The 19848-nt window shown below is 35.4% G+C and overlaps 1 protein-coding gene across 1 annotated transcript in view; it reads right to left on the reverse strand.

Annotated features, from left to right (window-relative positions):
• The window catches only part of LOC148949892 (symplekin-like), a 152365-nt gene that overhangs the window by 113046 nt on the left and 19471 nt on the right, over window positions 1-19848 (reverse strand). The window contains exon 4 of the mRNA XM_089091983.1: window positions 17294-17598. Coding sequence (XP_088948109.1) covers window positions 17294-17598 — 305 coding nt within the window. The remainder of the gene's footprint in view (window positions 1-17293; window positions 17599-19848) is intronic.

The raw sequence follows: 19848 nt of genomic DNA on the forward strand, positions 1-19848 counted from the left end.
AAAAAATGGGAGAAGGGAAAGGGTCATTAGTGGAAGCTAAAGATGACTTGCTGTTTATTCATCTTTAATCTTTATCTGGCACTTTGAACACTGTTGTAGACCTAATGCATGCCGCCGACCTGGCAAAATTACCGATCCGCTGAAAGTTTACACAAAAGAAGAATAAAAGGTGAAAATACACCAGGTCCATAAATCAAGCAGTACGATACGAAGATAACATTTTGCCGTGCAGAAATGACTACTAGAATTTCAGGATAACCATGAAAGTGAAAGCAGAAAAAAGAGCGAAAAAATGGGAGAAGGGAAAGGGTCATTAGTGGAAGCTAAAGATGATTTGCTTTTTATTCATCTTTACTCTTTATCTGGCAATTTGAACACTGTTGTAGACCTAATGCATGCCGCCGACCTGTCAAAATTGCCGATCCGCTGAAAGTTTACACAAAAGAAGAATAAAAGGTGAAAATACACCAGGTCCATAAATAAAGCAGTACGATACGAAGATAACATTTTGCCGTGCAGGAATGACTACTAGAATTTCAGGATAACCATGAAAGTGAAAGCAGAAAAAAGAGCCGAAAAATGGGGGGAAGGGAAAGGGTCATTAGTGGAAGCTAAAGATGACTTGCTTTTTATTCATCTTTACTCTTTATCTGGCAATTTGAACACTGTTGTAGACCTACTGCATGCCGCCGACCGGGCAAAATTGCCGATCCTCTGAAAGTTTACACAAAAGAAGAATAAAAGGTGAAAATAAACAAGGTCCATAAATCAAGCAGTACGATACGAAGATAAAATTTTGCCGTGCAGAAATGACTACTAGAATTTTAGGATAACCATGAAAGTGAAAGCAGAAAAAAGAGCCAAAAAAATGGGAGAAGGGAAAGGGTCATTAGTGGAAGCTAAAGATGACTAGCTGTTTATTCATCTTTACTCTTTATCTGGCAATTTGAACACTGTTGTAGACCTAATGCATGCCGCCGACCTGGCAAAATTGCCGATCCGCTGAAAGTTTACACAAAAGAAGAATAAAAGGTGAAAATACACCAGGTCCATAAATCAAGCAGTACGATACGAAGATAACATTTTGCCGTACAGGAATGACTACTAGAATTTCAGGATAACCATGAAAGTGAAAGCAGAAAAAAGAGCCGAAAAATGGGGGGGAAGGGAAAGGGTCATTAGTGGAAGCTAAAGATGACTTGCTTTTTATTCATCTTTACTCTTTATCTGGCAATTTGAACACTGTTGTAGACCTACTACATGCCGCCGACCTGGCAAAATTGCCGATCCGCTGAAAGTTTACACAAAAGAAGAATAAAATGGTGATAATATACAAGGTCCAGATATAAACAGTAGAGTATGAGGACAACCTTTTTGCCTTTTTTCTGCTTTCACTTTTTCTGCTTTCACTTTCTCTTTTTTCTGCTTTCACTGTCATGGTTATCCTGAAATTCTAGTAGTCATTTCTGCACGGCATAATGTTATCTTCGTATCGTACTTCTTGATTTATGGACCTGGTCTATTTTCACCTTTTATTCTTCTTTTGTGTAAACTTTCAGTGGATCGGCAATTTTGCCAGGTCGGCGGCATGTATTAGGTCTACAACAGTGTTCAAATTGCCAGATAAAGAGTAAAGATGAATAAAAAGCAAGTCATCTTTAGCTTCCACTAATGACCCTTTCCCTTCTCCCATTTTTTTTGCTCTTTTTTCTGCTTTCACTTTCATGGTTATCCTGAAATTCTACTAGTCATTCCTGCACGGCAAAATGTTATCTTCGTATCGTACTGCTTGATTTATGGACCTGGTGTATTTTCACCTTTTATTCTTCTTTTGTGTAAACTTTCAGCGGATCGGCAATTTTGCCAAGTCGGCGGCATGCATAAGGTCTACAACAGTGTTCAAATTGCCAGATAAAGAGTAAAGATGAATAAAAAGCAAGTCATCTTTAGCTTCCACTAATGACCCTGTCACTTCTCCCATTTTTTTTGCTCTTTTTTCTGCTTTCACTTTCATGGTTATCCTGAAATTCTACTAGTCATTCCTGCACGGCAAAATGTTATCTTCGTATCGTACTGCTTGATTTATGGACCTGGTGTATTTTCACCTTTTATTCTTCTTTTGTGTAAACTTTCAGTGGATCGGCAAAATTTGCCAGGTCGGCGGCATGCAGCAGGTCTACAACAGTGTTCAAATTGCAAGATAAAGAGAAAGGAAGAATAAAGAGCAAGTCATTTTTGTCTTCCACTTTATTTTCTTTTTTACTGCTTTCACTTACATGGTTATCCTGACATTCTAGTAATCATTTTTGCACGGCAAAAAGGTTGTCTACATACTGTACTGTTTATATCTGGACCTTGTATATTATCACCTTTTATTCTTCTTTTGTGTAAACTTTCAGTGGATCGGCAATTTTGCCAGGTCGGCGGCATGCAGTAGGTCTACAACATTGTTCAAATTGCCAGATAAAGAGTAAAGAAGAATAAAAAGCAAGTCATCTTTAGCTTCCACTAATGACCCTTTCCCTTCCCCCCATTTTTCGGCTCTTTTTTCTGCTTTCACTTTCATGGTTATCCTGAAATTCTAGTAGTCATTTCTGCACGGCATAATGTTATCTTCGTATCGTACTTCTTGATTTATGGACCTGGTGTATTTTCACCTTTTATTCTTCTTTTGTGTAAACTTTCAGTGGATAGTCAATTTTTACAGGTCGGCGGCATGAATTACGTCTACAACAGTGTTCAAATTGCCAGATAAAGAGTAAAGATGAATAAAAAGCAAGTCATCTTTAGCTTCCACTAATGACCCTTTCCCTTCTCCCATTTTTTTTGCTCTTTTTTCTGCTTTCACTTTCATGGTTATCCTGAAATTCTAGTAGTCATTCCTGCACGGCAAAATGTTATCTTCGTATCGTACTTCTTGATTTATGGACCTGGTGTATTTTCACCTTTTATTCTTCTTTTGTGTAAACTTTCAGCGGATCGGCAATTTTGACAGGTCGGCGGCATGCATTAGGTCTACAACAGTGTTCAAATTGCCAGATAAAGAGTAAAGATGAATAAAAAGCAAGTCATCTTTAGCTTCCACTAATGACCCTTTCCCTTCTCCCATTTTTTTTGCTCTTTTTTCTGCTTTCACTTTCATGGTTATCCTGAAATTCTACTAGTCATTCCTGCACGGCAAAATGTTATCTTCGTATCGTACTGCTTGATTTATGGACCTGGTGTATTTTCACCTTTTATTCTTCTTTTGTGTAAACTTTCAGTGGATCGGCAATTTTGCCAGGTCGGCGGCATGCAGTAGGTCTACAACAGTGTTCAAATTGCCAGATAAAGAGTAAAGATGAATAAAAAGCTAAGCAGTGTTCAAATTACTAGATAAAGAGAAAGGACGAATAAAGAGCAAGTCATTTTTGGCTTCTACTTAATTTTCTTTTTTACTGCTTTCACTTACATGGTTATCCTGACATTCTAGTAATCATTTTTGCACGGCAAAAAGGTTGTCTTCATACTGTACTGTTTATATCTGGACCTTGTATATTATCACCTTTTATTCTTCTTTTGTGTAAACTTTCAGCGGATCGGCAATTTTGCCCGGTCGGCGGCATGCAGTAGGTCTACAACAGTGTTCAAATTGCCAGATAAAGAGTAAAGATGAATAAAAAGCTTTGAAACTTGCTCTTTATTAAAGAGACTTTATTTAAAGAGACTTGCTCTTTATTCGTCCTTTCTCTTTATCTAGCAATTTGTTGCTAGATAAATTTTGCCGACCGGGCAACATTGCCGATCCGCTGAAAGTTTACACAAAAGAAGAATAAAAGGTGATAATATACAAGGTCCAGATATAAACAGTACAGTATGAGGACAACCTTTTCGCCGTGCAAAAATGATTACTAGAATGTCAGGATAACCATGTAAGTGAAAGCAGTAAAAAAGAAAATAAAGTGGAAGCCAAAAATGACTTGCTCTTTATTCGTCCTTTCTCTTTTTTTCTAGCAATTTGAACACTGTTGTAGACCTACTGCATGCCGCCGACCTGGCAAAATTGCCGATCCACTGAAAGTTTACACAAAAGAAGAATAAAAGGTGAAAATAAACCAGGTCCATAAATCAAGCAGTACGATACGAAGATAAAATTTTGCCGTGCAGAAATGACTACTAGAATTTTAGGATAACCATGAAAGTGAAAGCAGAAAAAAGAGCCAAAAAATGGGAGAAGGGAAAGGGTCATTAGTGGAAGCTAAAGATGACTTGCTTTTTATTCATCTTTACTCTTTATCTGGCAATTTGAACACTGTTGTAGACCTAATGCATGCCGCCGACTTGTCAAATTTGCCGATCCGCTGAAAGTTTACACAAAAGAAGAATAAAAGGTGAAAATACACCAGGTCCATAAATCAAGCAGTACGATACGAAGATAACATTTTGCCGTGCAGGAATGACTAGTAGAATTTCAGGATAACCATGAAAGTGAAAGCAGAAAAAAGAGCAAAAAAAATGGGAGAAGGGAAAGGGTCATTAGTGGAAGCTAAAGATGACTTGCTTTTTATTCATCTTTACTCTTTATCTGGCAATTTGAACAATGTTGTAGACCTACTGCATGCCGCCGACCTGGCAAATTTTGCCGATCCACTGAAAGTTTACACAAAAGAAGAATAAAAGGTGAAAATACACCAGGTCCATAAATCAAGCAGTACGATACGAAGATAACATTTTGCCGTGCAGGAATGACTAGTAGAATTTCAGGATAACCATGAAAGTGAAAGCAGAAAAAAGAGCCAAAAAAATGGGAGAAGGGAAAGGGTCATTAGTGGAAGCTAAAGACGACTTGCTTTTTATTCATCTTTACTCTTTATCTGGCAATTTGAACACTGTTGTAGACCTAATGCATGCCGCCGACCTGTCAAAATTGCCGATCCGCTGAAAGTTTACACAAAAGAAGAATAAAAGGTGAAAATACACCAGGTCCATAAATAAATCAGTACGATACGAAGATAACATTTTGCCGTGCAGGAATGACTACTAGAATTTCAGGATAACCAAGAAAGTGAAAGCAGAAAAAAGATCAAAAAAAATGGGAGAAGGGAAAGGGTCATTAGTGGAAGCTAAAGATGACTTGCTTTTTATTCATCTTTACTCTTTATCTGGCAATTTGAACACTGTTGTAGACCTAATACATGCCGCCGACCTGGAAAAATTGCCGATCCACTGAAAGTTTACACAAAAGAAGAATAAAAGGTGAAAATACACCAGGTCCATAAATCAAGAAGTACGATACGAAGATAACATTATGCCGTGCAGAAATGACTACTAGAATTTCAGGATAACCATGAAAGTGAAAGCAGAAAAAAAGAGCCGAAAAATGGGGGGAAGGGAAAGGGTCATTAGTGGAAGCTAAAGATGACTTGCTTTTTATTCATCTTTACTCTTTATCTGGCAATTTGAACACTGTTGTAGACCTAATGCATGCCGCCGACCTGGCAAAATTGCCGATCCACTGAAAGTTTACAAAAAAGAAGAATAAAAGGTGATAATATACAAGGTCCAGATATAAACAGTACAGTATGAAGACAACCTTTTTGCCATGCAAAAATGATTACTAGAATGTCAGGATAACCATGTAAGTGAAAGCAGTAAAAAAGAAAATAAAGTGGAAGCCAAAAATGACTTGCTCTTTATTCGTCCTTTCTCTTTATCTAGCAATTTGAACACTGTTGTAGACCTACTGCATGCCGCCGACCTGGCAAAATTGTCGATCCACTGAAAGTTTACACAAAAGAAGAATAAAAGGTGAAAATACACCAGGTCCATAAATCAAGCAGTACGATACGAAGATAACATTTTGCCGTGCAGAAATGACTACTAGAATTTCAGGATAACCATGAAAGTGAAAGCAGAAAAAAGAGCCAAAAAAATGGGAGAAGGGAAAGGGTCATTAGTGGAAGATAAAGATGACTTGCTTTTTATTCATCTTTACTCTTTATCTGGCAATTTGAATACTGTTGTAGACTTAATGCATGCCGCCGACCTGGCAAAAGTGCCGATCCACTGAAAGTTTACACAAAAGAAGAATAAAAGGTGAAAATACACCAGGTCCATAAATCAAGCAGTACGATACGAAGATAACATTTTGCCGTGCAGAAATGACTACTAGAATTTCAGGATAACCATGAAAGTGAAAGCAGAAAAAAGAGCCAAAAAAATGGGAGAAGGGAAAGGGTCATTAGTGGAAGCTAAAGATGACTAGCTTTTTATTCATCTTTACTCTTTATCTGGCAGTTTGAACACTGTTGTAGACCTAATGCATGCCACCGAACTGGCAAAATTGCCGATCCACTGAAAGTTTACACAAAAGAAGAATAAAAGGTGAAAATACACCAGGTCCATAAATCAAGCAGTACGATACGAAGATAACATTTTGCCGTGCAGGAATGACTAGTAGAATTTCAGGATAACCATGAAAGTGAAAGCAGAAAAAAGAGCAAAAAAAATGGGAGAAGGGAAAGGGTCATTAGTGGAAGCTAAAGATGACTTGCTTTTTATTCATCTTTACTCTTTATCTGGCAATTTGAACACTGTTGTAGACCTAATGCATGCCGCCGACTTGGCAAAATTGCCGATCCGCTGAAAGTTTACACAAAAGAAGAATAAAAGGTGAAAATACACCAGGTCCATAAATCAAGCAGTACGATACGAAGATAACATTATGCCGTGCAGAAATGACTACTAGAATTTCAGGATAACCATGAAAGTGAAAGCAGAAAAAAGAGCCGAAAAATGGGGGGAAGGGAAAGGGTCATTAGTGGAAGCTAAAGATGACTTGCTTTTTATTCATCTTTACTCTTTATCTGGCAATTTGAACACTGTTGTAGAACTACTGCATGCCGCCGACCTGGCACAATTGCCGATCCTCTGAAAGTTTACACAAAAGAAGAATAAAAGGTGAAAATAGACCAGGTCCATAAATCAAGCAGTACGATACGAAGATAACATTATGCCGTGCAGAAATGACTACTAGAATTTCAGGATAACCATGAAAGTGAAAGCAGAAAAAAGAGCCGAAAAATGGGGGGAAGGGAAAGGGTCATTAGTGGAAGCTAAAGATGACTTGCTTTTTATTCATCTTTACTCTTTATCTGGCAACTTGAACACTGTTGTAGACCTAATGCATGCCGCCGACCTGGCAAAATTGCCGATCCACTGAAAGTTTACAAAAAAGAAGAATAAAAGGTGATAATATACAAGGTCCAGATATAAACAGTACAGTATGAAGACAACCTTTTTGCCATGCAAAAATGATTACTAGAATGTCAGGATAACCATGTAAGTGAAAGCAGTAAAAAAGAAAAGAAAGTGGAAGCCAAAAATGACTTGCTCTTTATTCGTCCTTTCTCTTTATCTGGCAATTTGAACACTGTTGTAGACCTGCTGCATGCCGCCGACCTGGCAAAATTGCCGATCCACTGAAAGTTTACACAAAAGAAGAATAAAAGGTGAAAATAGACCAGGTCCATAAATCAAGCAGTACGATACGAAGATAACATTATGCCGTGCAGAAATGACTACTAGAATTTTAGGATAACCATGAAAGTGAAAGCAGAAAAAAGAGCCAAAAAAATGGGAGAAGGGAAAGGGTCATTAGTGGAAGATAAAGATGACTTGCTTTTTATTCATCTTTTCTCTTTATCTGGCAGCTTGAACAATGTTGTAGACCTACTACATGCCACCGAACTGGCAAATTTGTCGATCCACTGAAAGTTTACACAAAAGAAGAATAAAAGGTGAAAATAGACCAGGTCCATAAATCAAGAAGTACGATACGAAGATAACATTATGCCGTGCAGAAATGACTACTAGAATTTCCGGATAACCATGAAAGTGAAAGCAGAAAAAAGAGCCAAAAAAATGGGAGAAGGGAAAGGGTCATTAGTGGAAGCTAAAGATGACTTGCTTTTTATTCATCTTTACTCTTTATCTGGCAATTTGAACACTGTTGTAGACCTAATGCATGCCGCCGACCTGGCAAAATTGCCGATCCGCTGAAAGTTTACACAACAGAAGAATAAAAGGTGAAAATACACCAGGTCCATAAATCAAGCATTACGATACGAAGATAACATTTTGCCGTGCAGGAATGACTACTAGAATTTCAGGATAACCATGAAAGTGAAAGCAGAAAAAAGAGCAAAAAAAATGGGAGAAGGGAAAGGGTCAGTAGTGGAAGCTAAAGATGACTTGCTTTTTATTCATCTTTACTCTTTATCTGGCAATTTGAACACTGTTGTAGACCTAATACATGCCGTCGACCTGGCAAAATTGCCGATCCACTGAAAGTTTACACAAAAGAAGAATAAAAGGTGAAAATACACCAGGTCCATAAATCAAGCAGTACGATACGAAGATAACATTTTGCCGTGCAGAAATGACTACTAGAATTTCAGGATAACCATGAAAGTGAAAGCAGAAAAAAGAGCCAAAAAATGGGAGAAGGGAAAGGGTCATTAGTGGAAGCTAAAGATGACTTGCTTTTTATTCATTTTTACTCTTTATCTGGCAATTTGAACACTGTTGTAGACCTAATGCATGCCGCCGACCTGGCAAAATTACCGATCCACTGAAAGTTTACACAAAAGAAGAATAAAAGGTGAAAATACACCAGGTCCATAAATCAAGCAGTACGATACGAAGATAACATTTTGCCGTGCAGAAATGACTACTAGAATTTAAGGATAACCATGAAAGTGAAAGCAGAAAAAAGAGCCAAAAAATGGGAGAAGGGAAAGGGTCATTAGTGGAAGCTAAAGATGACTTGCTTTTTTATTCATCTTTACTCTTTATCTGGCAATTTGAACACTGTTGTAGACCTACTGCATGCCGCCGACCTGGCAAAATTGCCGATCCGCTGAAAGTTTACACAAAAGAAGAATAAAAGGTGATAATATACAAGGTCCAGATATAAACAGTACAGTATGAAGACAACCTTTTTTCCGTGCAAAAATGATTACTAGAATGTCAGGATAACCATGTAAGTGAAAGCAGTAAAAAAGAAAATAAAGTGGAAGCCAAAAATGACTTGCTCTTTATTCGTCCTTTTTCTTTATCTAGCAATTCGAACACTGTTGTAGACTTACTGCATGCTGCTAACCGGAGAAAATTGCCGACCGGCTGAAAGTTTAACCCAAAGAAGAATAAAGGTGAGAATATACAAGGTCCTGAAATCAAGCAGTAGAATATGAATGTATCATTTTGCGTGCAGAGATGGCTACTAAGAATGTCAGGATAACCATGTAAGTGAAAGCAGAAAAAAGAGCGAAAATAAAAATGGGAGAGGAGGATGGGTCATTAGTTGAAGTTCAAGATGCCTTACTCTTTATTCGTCTTTACTCTTTATCTGGCAATTTGAACAGTGTTGTAGACCTACCGCCTGCTGCCAACCTAACAAAATTACCGATCGGCTGAAAACTTACACCAGAGAAGAATAAAAGGTAAGAATATACAGGGGCTGAAATTAAAAGTAGTGCAATATGAGCAGATCATTTTACCGTGCAGAAATGACTATTAGTAAGTCAGGATTACCAGATAAATGAAAGCAGAAAAAAGAACAAAAGTAGAAAGGGATATAGGAAAGGGTCATTAGGGGTGGTTTATTGTGCATTGCTTTTTATCCATCCTTAAGACTGAGTTGTCAATTTGAACTCGACTCGCTAAAACCTACAAACAGAGCCATGTCTTCTATTCATGTGTGATGCATAATACCAGTAAATCGTACATACCCTCTTCCTAAAAAAATCCAATTTTGTAAATGGTAAATGTTCATTCTGCCTCGTAAAACATCCAAGTTCGACTGTCTAAATCCGCGTTGATTCTTTATCACCTATTATCCTCACTTCAGTGTCCGTTTAGTTAACCTTTCAAACAAAAATTATCAATCTGGCTTCAGTTAATTATAAATCACTACCCATTAGTCCCGTCTTTTCGACCCACGTCATTAAATGTCCCTGTGACTAAAGAGCATTAAATGCCCTCCTAGCGGCAAGGTATTATGCACGAATGTATAGAATTACAGTCCAGTATAAATTTATAATCACAGCACTGATGGAGTAATCAATAAAAAACAAAAGAAAACAAGTACAGTTAATCATAGAAAGAAATTATAATGAGTAGAGAACAGTTTTAATCGTGCTTTCACTAGGAAACTGCTCCCTGCACCTCTCTTTTTCACCGCGATCAAAGGATAAGCCACTCCATATCGTCTTGTATCTATTCTTATTAGGTCTTATGTAGAGATAATTTTTTTCATAAGTTCTTTTAAAGAAACATTGGTACAGGTGCGTTATATGGACACTTTTATATATTGTACAAGGAAACCGGTCACGAAAACCCGTCAAACAGGTTATTCTCAAGAGACCGCTATACATAAATGACTGCAAAGCCGTGGTTTCTCAATGAATCACAATATTTAAACAATTGTTTTTGGGGTTTAAGGGGAAAAAAGGTACCTAGGTTAGGCTAGGTTATGTATTTAATATATGCTATGCTTTACCCCCATCCCCCCTAATGTGCAAAATATATAGCCAAAACTTGTTTGTACACTATTATATAATCATCCTATTTTATTTTAATTCATTAGCATTAACCAAACTTGACTTTTTAGAAGTATCCATATAACGCACCAGTAACGAAACATTTAAAAAAATTTTATTTCCGAATCGAAGATCCTGGATACATATTCTCATCGGTTCATCAGAATTTCCAATTTAACATAGCCCCTTAGTTCCCCTCTCAACTGGGATCTTATGAGGATGTTTGCTGAGCCCAATATTTACTTTCAATAAAGAAAGAATGGATATAATAACCAAGTTCAGACTAATTAGAAAAGATCAGTCTCTGTTGTAAGCCCGGAATATTAAAAACTCGAGAATAAGTCAAAGGAATTCAATTTAGTCCATAAATTACCTTGGAAACAATTCTTTTCTAGGGGAAATTGCTTATAAATCTCTAGGTAATAAAATACACTTGATAGGTTCCGCAGATAGCGATTTTCATTAAGGCAGGATAAATGATGTAGCTATTTTTACTTTCTATTTAGGTAGAAAATTAGAAGTAGACATTCATATTGCAAAAAACTTGCTGTTTTGGAAAATATTTATCTTGGAAGATATTTTCTCCAGAGATTTAAAGCGAACAAAATAAGAACAAAAATATAAAATATATGTCAAAATAAGACATATCTGAACAAGGACAACGTTAAGACTGGGGGATATCAGATACAATTTGTATGGAGGGGGTTAAAACATCAAAAACATGGTCTTAGGGTTAATTTCGAGGGAGTTCTAGAGATCAGTCTGGAGGAAAATTTCCCTTTCACATATATTCTCTGTGTGACAATATGAATATAGGGATAAAACTCAAATAAGAATTTGAGAGGGAGGTATGAAAACACAGGACCCCCCCCCCCTGTCTAGGTTTTGTTGAAATTGTGTCCCTGATAGTCATGAATTAGTGATTTTGAAGATTTTTTCTACTAATAGTTCAAAGTAAATTTACGAGATTTAAAGCCTCCATTTTGACAAGATTAGATTTTATTTACTGCCAGCACACCATGGTTTCAGCGACGGAAAAGTCAGGTTGCGGTATTTACAGGAGTGGTCAAGGCGAAAAAGCCTCTAGTTTTGAAGGAGATAACTTCTGACTATTTCAAGCTTGGTGCTGATGTTTACTATATAAAATGTAACATAATTACTACTTTAAAAAAATAAGAATGCAACAGAGTAGGTTATAGCTTATAAAGTGTCACGTTTCGAATAAAATATTACTGCTTTTGGATAGAAAGACAGAAACCATCCGTCTAAAATAAAAAAAATAATTGCAAGAGTTTTGAGTAATTGCAGTTTGAAGTTTCTAGGTTACAAGGACGACGTCCCTAATACATACATTAGGACCAATATCAATACAAGTTGAGTCTGAGCCGAAAGATATACAAAAAAAAATAACTTCAAACGGGCGACATATTTACTTATAAAAAATAAGTTTGAATTGCATAGGCTTAGATTACTACGGACAACAAATTTGAAATTTTTTGTATCGGGAACTAAAATATGTAATTCTAATAATACTTTTTGCAGTGTACTTGAGTATGCATCCAAAGTTTTTCAATTAGTTTCAGTTTTCTATATATATTTTTTAAACTTATTTTTCATGACGTTTATCTTCTGGATTATAAAAATAAATAACAAAAATTGTCTGCTGAATTCAAAAATAAAATCAAATTTATTTCTTGTGGCCATAATCTTTACGGAATGATTTTGCAAGACTCTTAAGTCCACGATATGAGAAACCGACCCCATAATTTCAAAAAATCTTAGCGTAAAAACAAGGAATGCTAGAGAAAGTTTTAGATTTTCGAATTCAGCATACAAACCTGCACTAGCAAACATTACTGAGCATTATATTTTCCTACTTTCTCAACAAAAAACAACTAGTTTTTTCATTACCCCCTTGTATCCCTGGCCATGGAGCCTTTCGAGGGGGATTAGGAATGTTGTGATTGGATTGTATGTATTGATTGGATTATTCAATGTAGGCCTATTTTAATGTTTTTCTATTGATTTAGTGTTTGATTTAAACGGTATGTATTCCCCCTCTATTACAGGCCTAGGAGCCTTTGGGGGAGTAGCACAATGTATTTTCTTGTATGATTAATTGATTATGAATAAATCTTATCTTATTACCACGTAAACGACTTGTTTATAATCTGGGCAAGTTTTCTAGTGCCTTTTGCGAGCTGAATTCTCATATGTAATCATATTTATTCCTTTTTGGTACCCACGACTTTTGGGTAATGATTTTTTTAATTCCAGTTTTGTCTAAAACACCAAATTCAACTGAAAAAACAAAAAAAAATGTAGGCATCCTAAAAAAATTAATTATAAGAAGTTGGTATCTACAAGCCGAAAGCTAATCGGTCATTTTTAAGGTAGTTTTTTATTTAAAAAGGGGAAAAATAAGAGCACACTAATTCCGAGCCCAATACATTTTAATTGTTGCGCAGTATTGTCTCGACTTACGCTGGTTTAGAAAATTTTCGGCTATTTTAAAACATATACTTCTTAATTTCAAGAAAACAACAATGGACCTTTTTTTAGAGCTCTTTTATCATTGACTTTCACCGGCCTGACCAAGGGGAGGGAGTATATAAGGTCGGTATCCTTCCTCTCTTTGAATGAGAGAAATTATACTTTGATCCATGCTTTTGATAAAAATGATAGCTATTTAAAGACCTCTAACAGTTAGATCCCCTCCTTCCCAGGATAGAATACCAGCCACTCCCCTGCTGGCATTTCCGTTAGTTTTTTTTTATATTATACCAGTTATGCTTGGTACAATCAATCAATCGGGGGTTTATTTGAAAAAAAAAGGAAATAAAATAACATAAAAGGCACTGCTCTGTCACACATTGGACGTTGAGACCCATAAATATAAATATTCATCACTATCATCAGAACGGTTCTCTCTTCACTCCCAATACGACCACACGCCTCCTCCACAATTACGTATTATTTCCTTAACTATTGGTTTCCTCCCCCCCCCCCCGGAAGCACAATCACCTCACTTAAAATACTATAAAATAATAAAAATAATCTCAAATACTAAACTTGTTTTAATCGAAATTAACTTCTAATTAATTGACCTCTCACTTAATAATTCGTTAATACATAAGATCTATTTAGGGGAATAGACATCCAAGACATATTTGGACGGAGGTAAGTTGAAAAAGGGATTTGGGATACATTTTTTTCAAAATTTCTTGATGTTCTTCGAAGTAGTCTTAAAAGGGGGGGGGGGGATCCTTATCCCCCATCACCCTTTTACGGCTATGCTTCGACAACAGACAATTTAGTCACTGAGAAATCCAAATAAACTACTGATGAGAATTTCATATTAATTTTGGAAGAACAGTATACACATTTGAGGATTAAAACGTAATTTGAATATATTATTTATATTTAAGTAACTTAATATATATTAAGAATTAAATATATGAACTTAAATATATTAAAAATTAAAGTAATTCGATCCCACCTGCTGGGATATATTATTCCTAATTATAAACTAGCCCCATCAAATCAGACAATTTCAAAAGATTGGAAACTTTTCTCATTCGTTAAATTTGTTAAATTAAATTCGTTAAATTAAAGTTTCCCAATTGGAAACTTTCTCATTCGTTAAATTTGTAGAAAATTAGGAAATTAATTTGTTCCCTTGTATAAGGGCAAAAACACAAAAATGAATAATTTCCCTGATCGGGAGAAAGTTAGATGTGACTCAAGATTATATATTTATTTGTATTTTGAATCTTGTTTTTATTTTCTGAATGTAATTATTTAATACCTGATTTAGTCGTCGATAACGAACACTGTTGACGGTTTTCAATTTGTGTTAACATTTGTTTATTTACAGCCGCTAATTATTGCAGAGATTTCCCAGAACCCAATTTTCTTTTGGAGAAATTCTGGGATCGCTTCTTACTTACCGAGATTACCTTAATTACCACGAACTGTTAGACGCCACTAGTTTTATAAGCTTTATTTTCAATATTCTGTGAAAATAAGTAAATTTTTTATTCACCATTTGATCGACTCCCTGCAATATAGTAGATGATATTTTTCAAAATAGTTGGACTTTTTTAAAACAAAGAAACATATCGTGTAAAAATTTCAATAACAACACTAATAATTATTATTAAAAATAAATCAAATATTTCGATTTCACATCTGGATATATTTTCAACATAAAACCAATTGATAAAAAAGGAAAACAGAAAAAAAATTCAACAAAAACAAAATAGAAAAATAAAGGCAAAGCATTAACATCTAAACTAAATTTTCTACAGCAAAAAATACCAAAAGATAGCAAGTAGAGCGAAAAAAATCTTCTATCTGTCAAAACTGCAAGCTTTCTTGCCATTTCATTCTGTTGTATCTTGCTTTGTTTTACTGCATAAGAGAATTTCTTCAGCTTACTCTCTTAGAAAGATGATAGATAGGTAAACTTTTATTTTCACGAAAATCTTCATGGCACTGCCAATTTTTTTGGTATGGTCACAATTAAAAGCATTAGTCATATTACCCTTAGACAGGCATAGTCACATTAAAAATTGAATATAAAAAAAAAAAACCACTAATCAATCCTCCTGATTTTCGTTGTACATATTAACAAAACTAGGTATAAAACTTTTCGCTAACCGCTGCTGGGCACAGCGTACCGGCTGAAGTTTCTCAACAGGCACTGCAACCCTGCGCGGGTGTCGTTTTGTTGTGGATTGAAGGGGGGGGGGGTTTGTGGATTGGATGGATCAGAGATTTTCTTCCGAAATCCATGCAGAGTTTATCTCTTCCTTTTTTCAGAGTTTGCATTTTAAACTTTGTCAGCAGCTCTTCATACGACATTTCTGCATGATTTGATACTATCATTACAGCTCTTTCAATCCTGCCGCTTTGCTTAGTCGTCAGTCCAAAATGCCATACAAGAGCTGCATATTCCAGAATAGGGCGAATAAAAGATGTAAATATTCGGAGGAGGTGATCTGGAGGGGCATCATGTCTCGACATAAGCTTGAGCATCTTCAGCCCAGCATTACCCCTTTTTACTAGACTAGATGTGCTTGTTTCCCATTTTAAATCACTGGTAATAATACTCCAAAGAGTTCAATCTTCCTGACTTTAAGAGAATCAGAGATAGTTGTCAGAAAATTTGTTTCAGAAGAATTAAAAAATGAAATAGTTAAAATTGAAGATTTACTGTCATTTACTTTCATATTTGAACTGGAAGCTTTAGTCTTCACATTATCAGTTAAAATTTGAGCTTTACTACATTTAAATAGCGACGAAGACCACACTGCCTTTCCATCATAAACAATAAGTAGAACAACAGGGAAATTTTTATACAAGACAGTGGAACGCAAATTTAAATGAATATTTCGACCCTATATCCAAGGGCCATCCTCAGCAAAACAAACGAAGAGAATAAAAACAATATAAAAGAAACTTACATTAAAATTCAATCATTAAAACTGAAAAGAGTTTTAAATTTTTTTTTTTAAAACAGCCCTAATATCATTACTTCAAGGAAGTTCAACCAGAGTCCTGGTTGAACTTCCTTGAAGTAATGATATTAGGGCTGTTTCAATTTTTTTTTTTTTAACTCTTTTCAGTTTTAATGATTGAATTTTAATGTCAGCTTCTTTTATATGGTTTTTTATTCTCTTCGTTTGTTTTGCTGAGGACAGCCCTTGGATATAGGGTCGAAATATTCATTTAAAGTTGCGTTCCACTGTCTTGTATAAAAGTTCCCTGTTGTTCTACTTATTGTTTTTGCTACATTCATTTGCTTTACAAATTTCTCCAAGGCTAAAGTCGTCAACATACTTCCAGCGGTCTTCACAATCATTAGCAATATCATTGATCATAACTAGAAAAAGAATTGGACCCAGAATACAATTTTGACTGGCTCAGGTTCAGAGAAAGACTTCTTATATTTTAAAATTTGAAACCTATTTATTAAAAAACTTTGAATCATTTTCACAACAGTAGGATTCATTCTAAAATCAACTAAAAGCTTAGAAATTAAAATGTTATGATCAATCAAATCGAAACCCGAAATTCGAACAAATCGAAATTTAAAATCAATTGTTATTAAGTTTAGCCATTTACCAGGCTCATCAACATGCTTAAAAATAAAATGTAAGACTGACTAGATAATGGGATGTCGATGTATTCTTTCTGTTACCGTACTGATGAGGATCAAGGAGGGGTTCAACTTCAACTTTTAGCCAATTTGCTACAAAACTTTCGTATAATTTGCTGAACAAGGGGGTCTCTTCCCACGCTTCTTACTGTAAGTTTTACTTTGATGAATTTCTGTGTCTTTCTTTTACTTTTTTTCTTTTTCTTAACTATTCTAATCTTCTTTCTATTTTCTTAACTATTCTTATTCCTTCTTTTTATATTTTTTTCGACAAAAAACATTTCTGGACATAAATCGAAATAACTGGACTACAGTTGCACAATCAATCACTGTCTTTATAAAAAGTCTTACCCGTCTCTGTATCGTTTTATTTTTCTTTTTTTCTGCAATACTGTCTCGGACATAGAGACAAATTTTTTTTTTTTTTTTTCTAAGTATAGGTCAGAGAAAATAAAATATACAAAAAGTCTAAAAATGACAACTTTGAATTAGTTTCTTTTTGTAATAATTATTTTGTGTTTTTTGCATTAATTTTATCAGCTTAACTTACCATGAAGCATTTCCATCGCACTTATAACTTGTCCCATAAACATCGGCCTTGCACGAGCAATAAGTGACAGAGTGCCCATACACGCCAAAAGATTCGCTGAACTAATATGCATTGAGCCATGGAACTTAATAAGGTCAGCCATCAGTTTATTAGCCTCATCTTCAAGCTTTCGAGACTTTAAAATCTTCAATGTTGGGGGTATGGCATCTAAACTGAATTCTGATTCCTTTGAAGCAGACTCATCGTCACGGTAAGTTTGGCAGATGATCACCATCTCGTAAAACTTATTTGTCAATGTTCTTACACTACAAGACACATAAAATAAAACATTTAAAAGGTTCTTAAGGAATGACAACAAAGATATGTATATATATTAAGAATTGTGGAAGTACGTTTACTTTTTAATTGCAACTAAAGTATTGTTTTCAGAGAAAGAGAATGAGCGATCTAGCAAATGACGGCTTTGGCGTTATATGTTATGTTAATTAAGAAATGCAGTATAGAAATGTTATAAAAAAAATGAGCAAAACCAGTATACCTTTCAGAGGTGCATGATAATTTTTCTGAAAATTAGCATACTAACATTGACCTTAACAAACGATCTAGATGGGTTGCAACTTTCAGAAAATTGGTTGCCCCCTGCCCCAAACAAGTAACAATGGGTTTTTTTAAAAAAAAAAAATATATAAAACATCTATTCCCTGAAGAAATGCTTGTGCGGGAGAAAACCCACATAATAAAAAAAAAAAAAAAAAAAAAAAAACATAATTAGAGCTCAACTTACCGGACTCGAAAACCAACGAACCTCCAAACAACACCCAACAAAATTATAATTATTATAATCATATTCAGCACCCTTAATATACATTTATTAAATACAATACGAAGTTTAACTCAGAGACCAAAAGACCTGAAAACTGTCAACATAAAATTTGACATTAAGACTGAGTGATTGATATCAATCCTACCTGAGTTGATTTTGCATTGTAATATGCGATTTTTCACTAATTAGTTGCCTTGAAAGCCACTTTAACATTGAAAACTCACCAAAAAGAAGTTCTTCAAAGAAATTGGTACCTGTTTAACGATTTTTGAAATAAGTCATTTTATGAAAAAATTAAACAAAAACAAAGTCATTTTATAAAAACTGACTTATTATAAATGAATTAATTAATTCATTTTTTTTTACAAACCAGGCAAAGAAGATAGTAAGCGATTATTCCCGATATTATTTTTGTGTAAGATAATTTATTTCATTAATTTATATTGGGACTCTTTATTTTTATACAGGTGGTTCTACGGACGTGGAAATTTTTATTTTGTATTTGGTTCCATTTTTGCCTTTCGCGAAACCCAATGGCATTTACTATAAGCAACGCGGAATTAGAATAAGATCTTCCAGCCGTTGCACTAGTAAGGGATGCCAATTGAAGGGGGAGAATAGACCCCTAGTTTCAAAAGTACCTTCTCTTTGTATCTTAGCTTTAAAAGCTAAATCTAGATAAATTGCAAAGAAAAGTTTTTCTAGTGTGAATCCGGATAATGGATCACGCATTTCCGTGGGGGAGTTTGACTCCGTCAAACTCCCCGATACACATGACTCCGTTTTTGTGTCTAAAATTCACTTTGCTGAAAGAAGCTCGGCTCCCTGGTACTTAGTTTAAAGGTGCTCATCAGAAATTATTAGCATAGGTAACTTAATCAAAAGAGGTGTTGCTCCAAAAGAAGGGAAAACCCACCCAAAAGTCATATCTTGTGAATGAGAATGGCCATAAAAGCCTGGATGGACATCATTTTTATACAATTCTGAAAAAGTCTTATGCCAGCTTTGCCTGTCACTTAGACTATTGGTTTTGGCTTTTTCTCCAATTAGCCATGGCTTGATGGCAACTTGATTTTAATTCCGTATCGCAACTTGATCCGTATCGACCAAGTGTGATGGAGATAAGTACTGCAGCAAGGAAATTGAAAAACGGAAAATGGCCAGGTGAAGACCGAATAACGGCAGAGACGATTAAGGCATCAATCCCAGGACATTTCTCATACTGGTCAAGTTCTTTACCAAAATCTGGTAGAATTAAGAAGTACCACCTGAATGGAAGAGAGGCTCACTGGTCAGACTTTTCAAAAAGGGTGATGCTACGGCTCCCGGAAACTGGCGAGGAATCAGCTTACAAACAGTGCCCAGGAAAGTGCTTTGACATGTTATTTTGGAAGATACATTCCGAACTAGATAAACACTTGAGAGATGAACAATATGGGTTCCGTGCAGGACATTCATGTGCAGATATTATTTTCACTTTCCGCATGCTCACAGAGGAAAGTCAAGAGTGGCGGTCCAAAATATACATGGCTTTCATCGACTTTGAAAAGGCTTTCGATTCGGTCAACCGCGAAACTTTGTAGCAAATTCTGAACTATTACAGCTTTCCGGATAGAATAATTAAGATAGTTATGTCATTGTACGAAGGGAGTGAATGCTGCATCAAGACACCAGAAGGCCAAACAAGATACTTTAGAATCTTATCTGGAGTTAAACAAGGATGCGTGTTGTC

This window comes from Artemia sp. Qi Xiang Cuo, chromosome 7 (assembly GCF_049724085.1).
Source record: "Artemia sp. Qi Xiang Cuo chromosome 7, ASM4972408v1, whole genome shotgun sequence".
Classification (NCBI taxonomy): Eukaryota; Metazoa; Arthropoda; class Branchiopoda; order Anostraca; family Artemiidae; genus Artemia; species Artemia sp. Qi Xiang Cuo.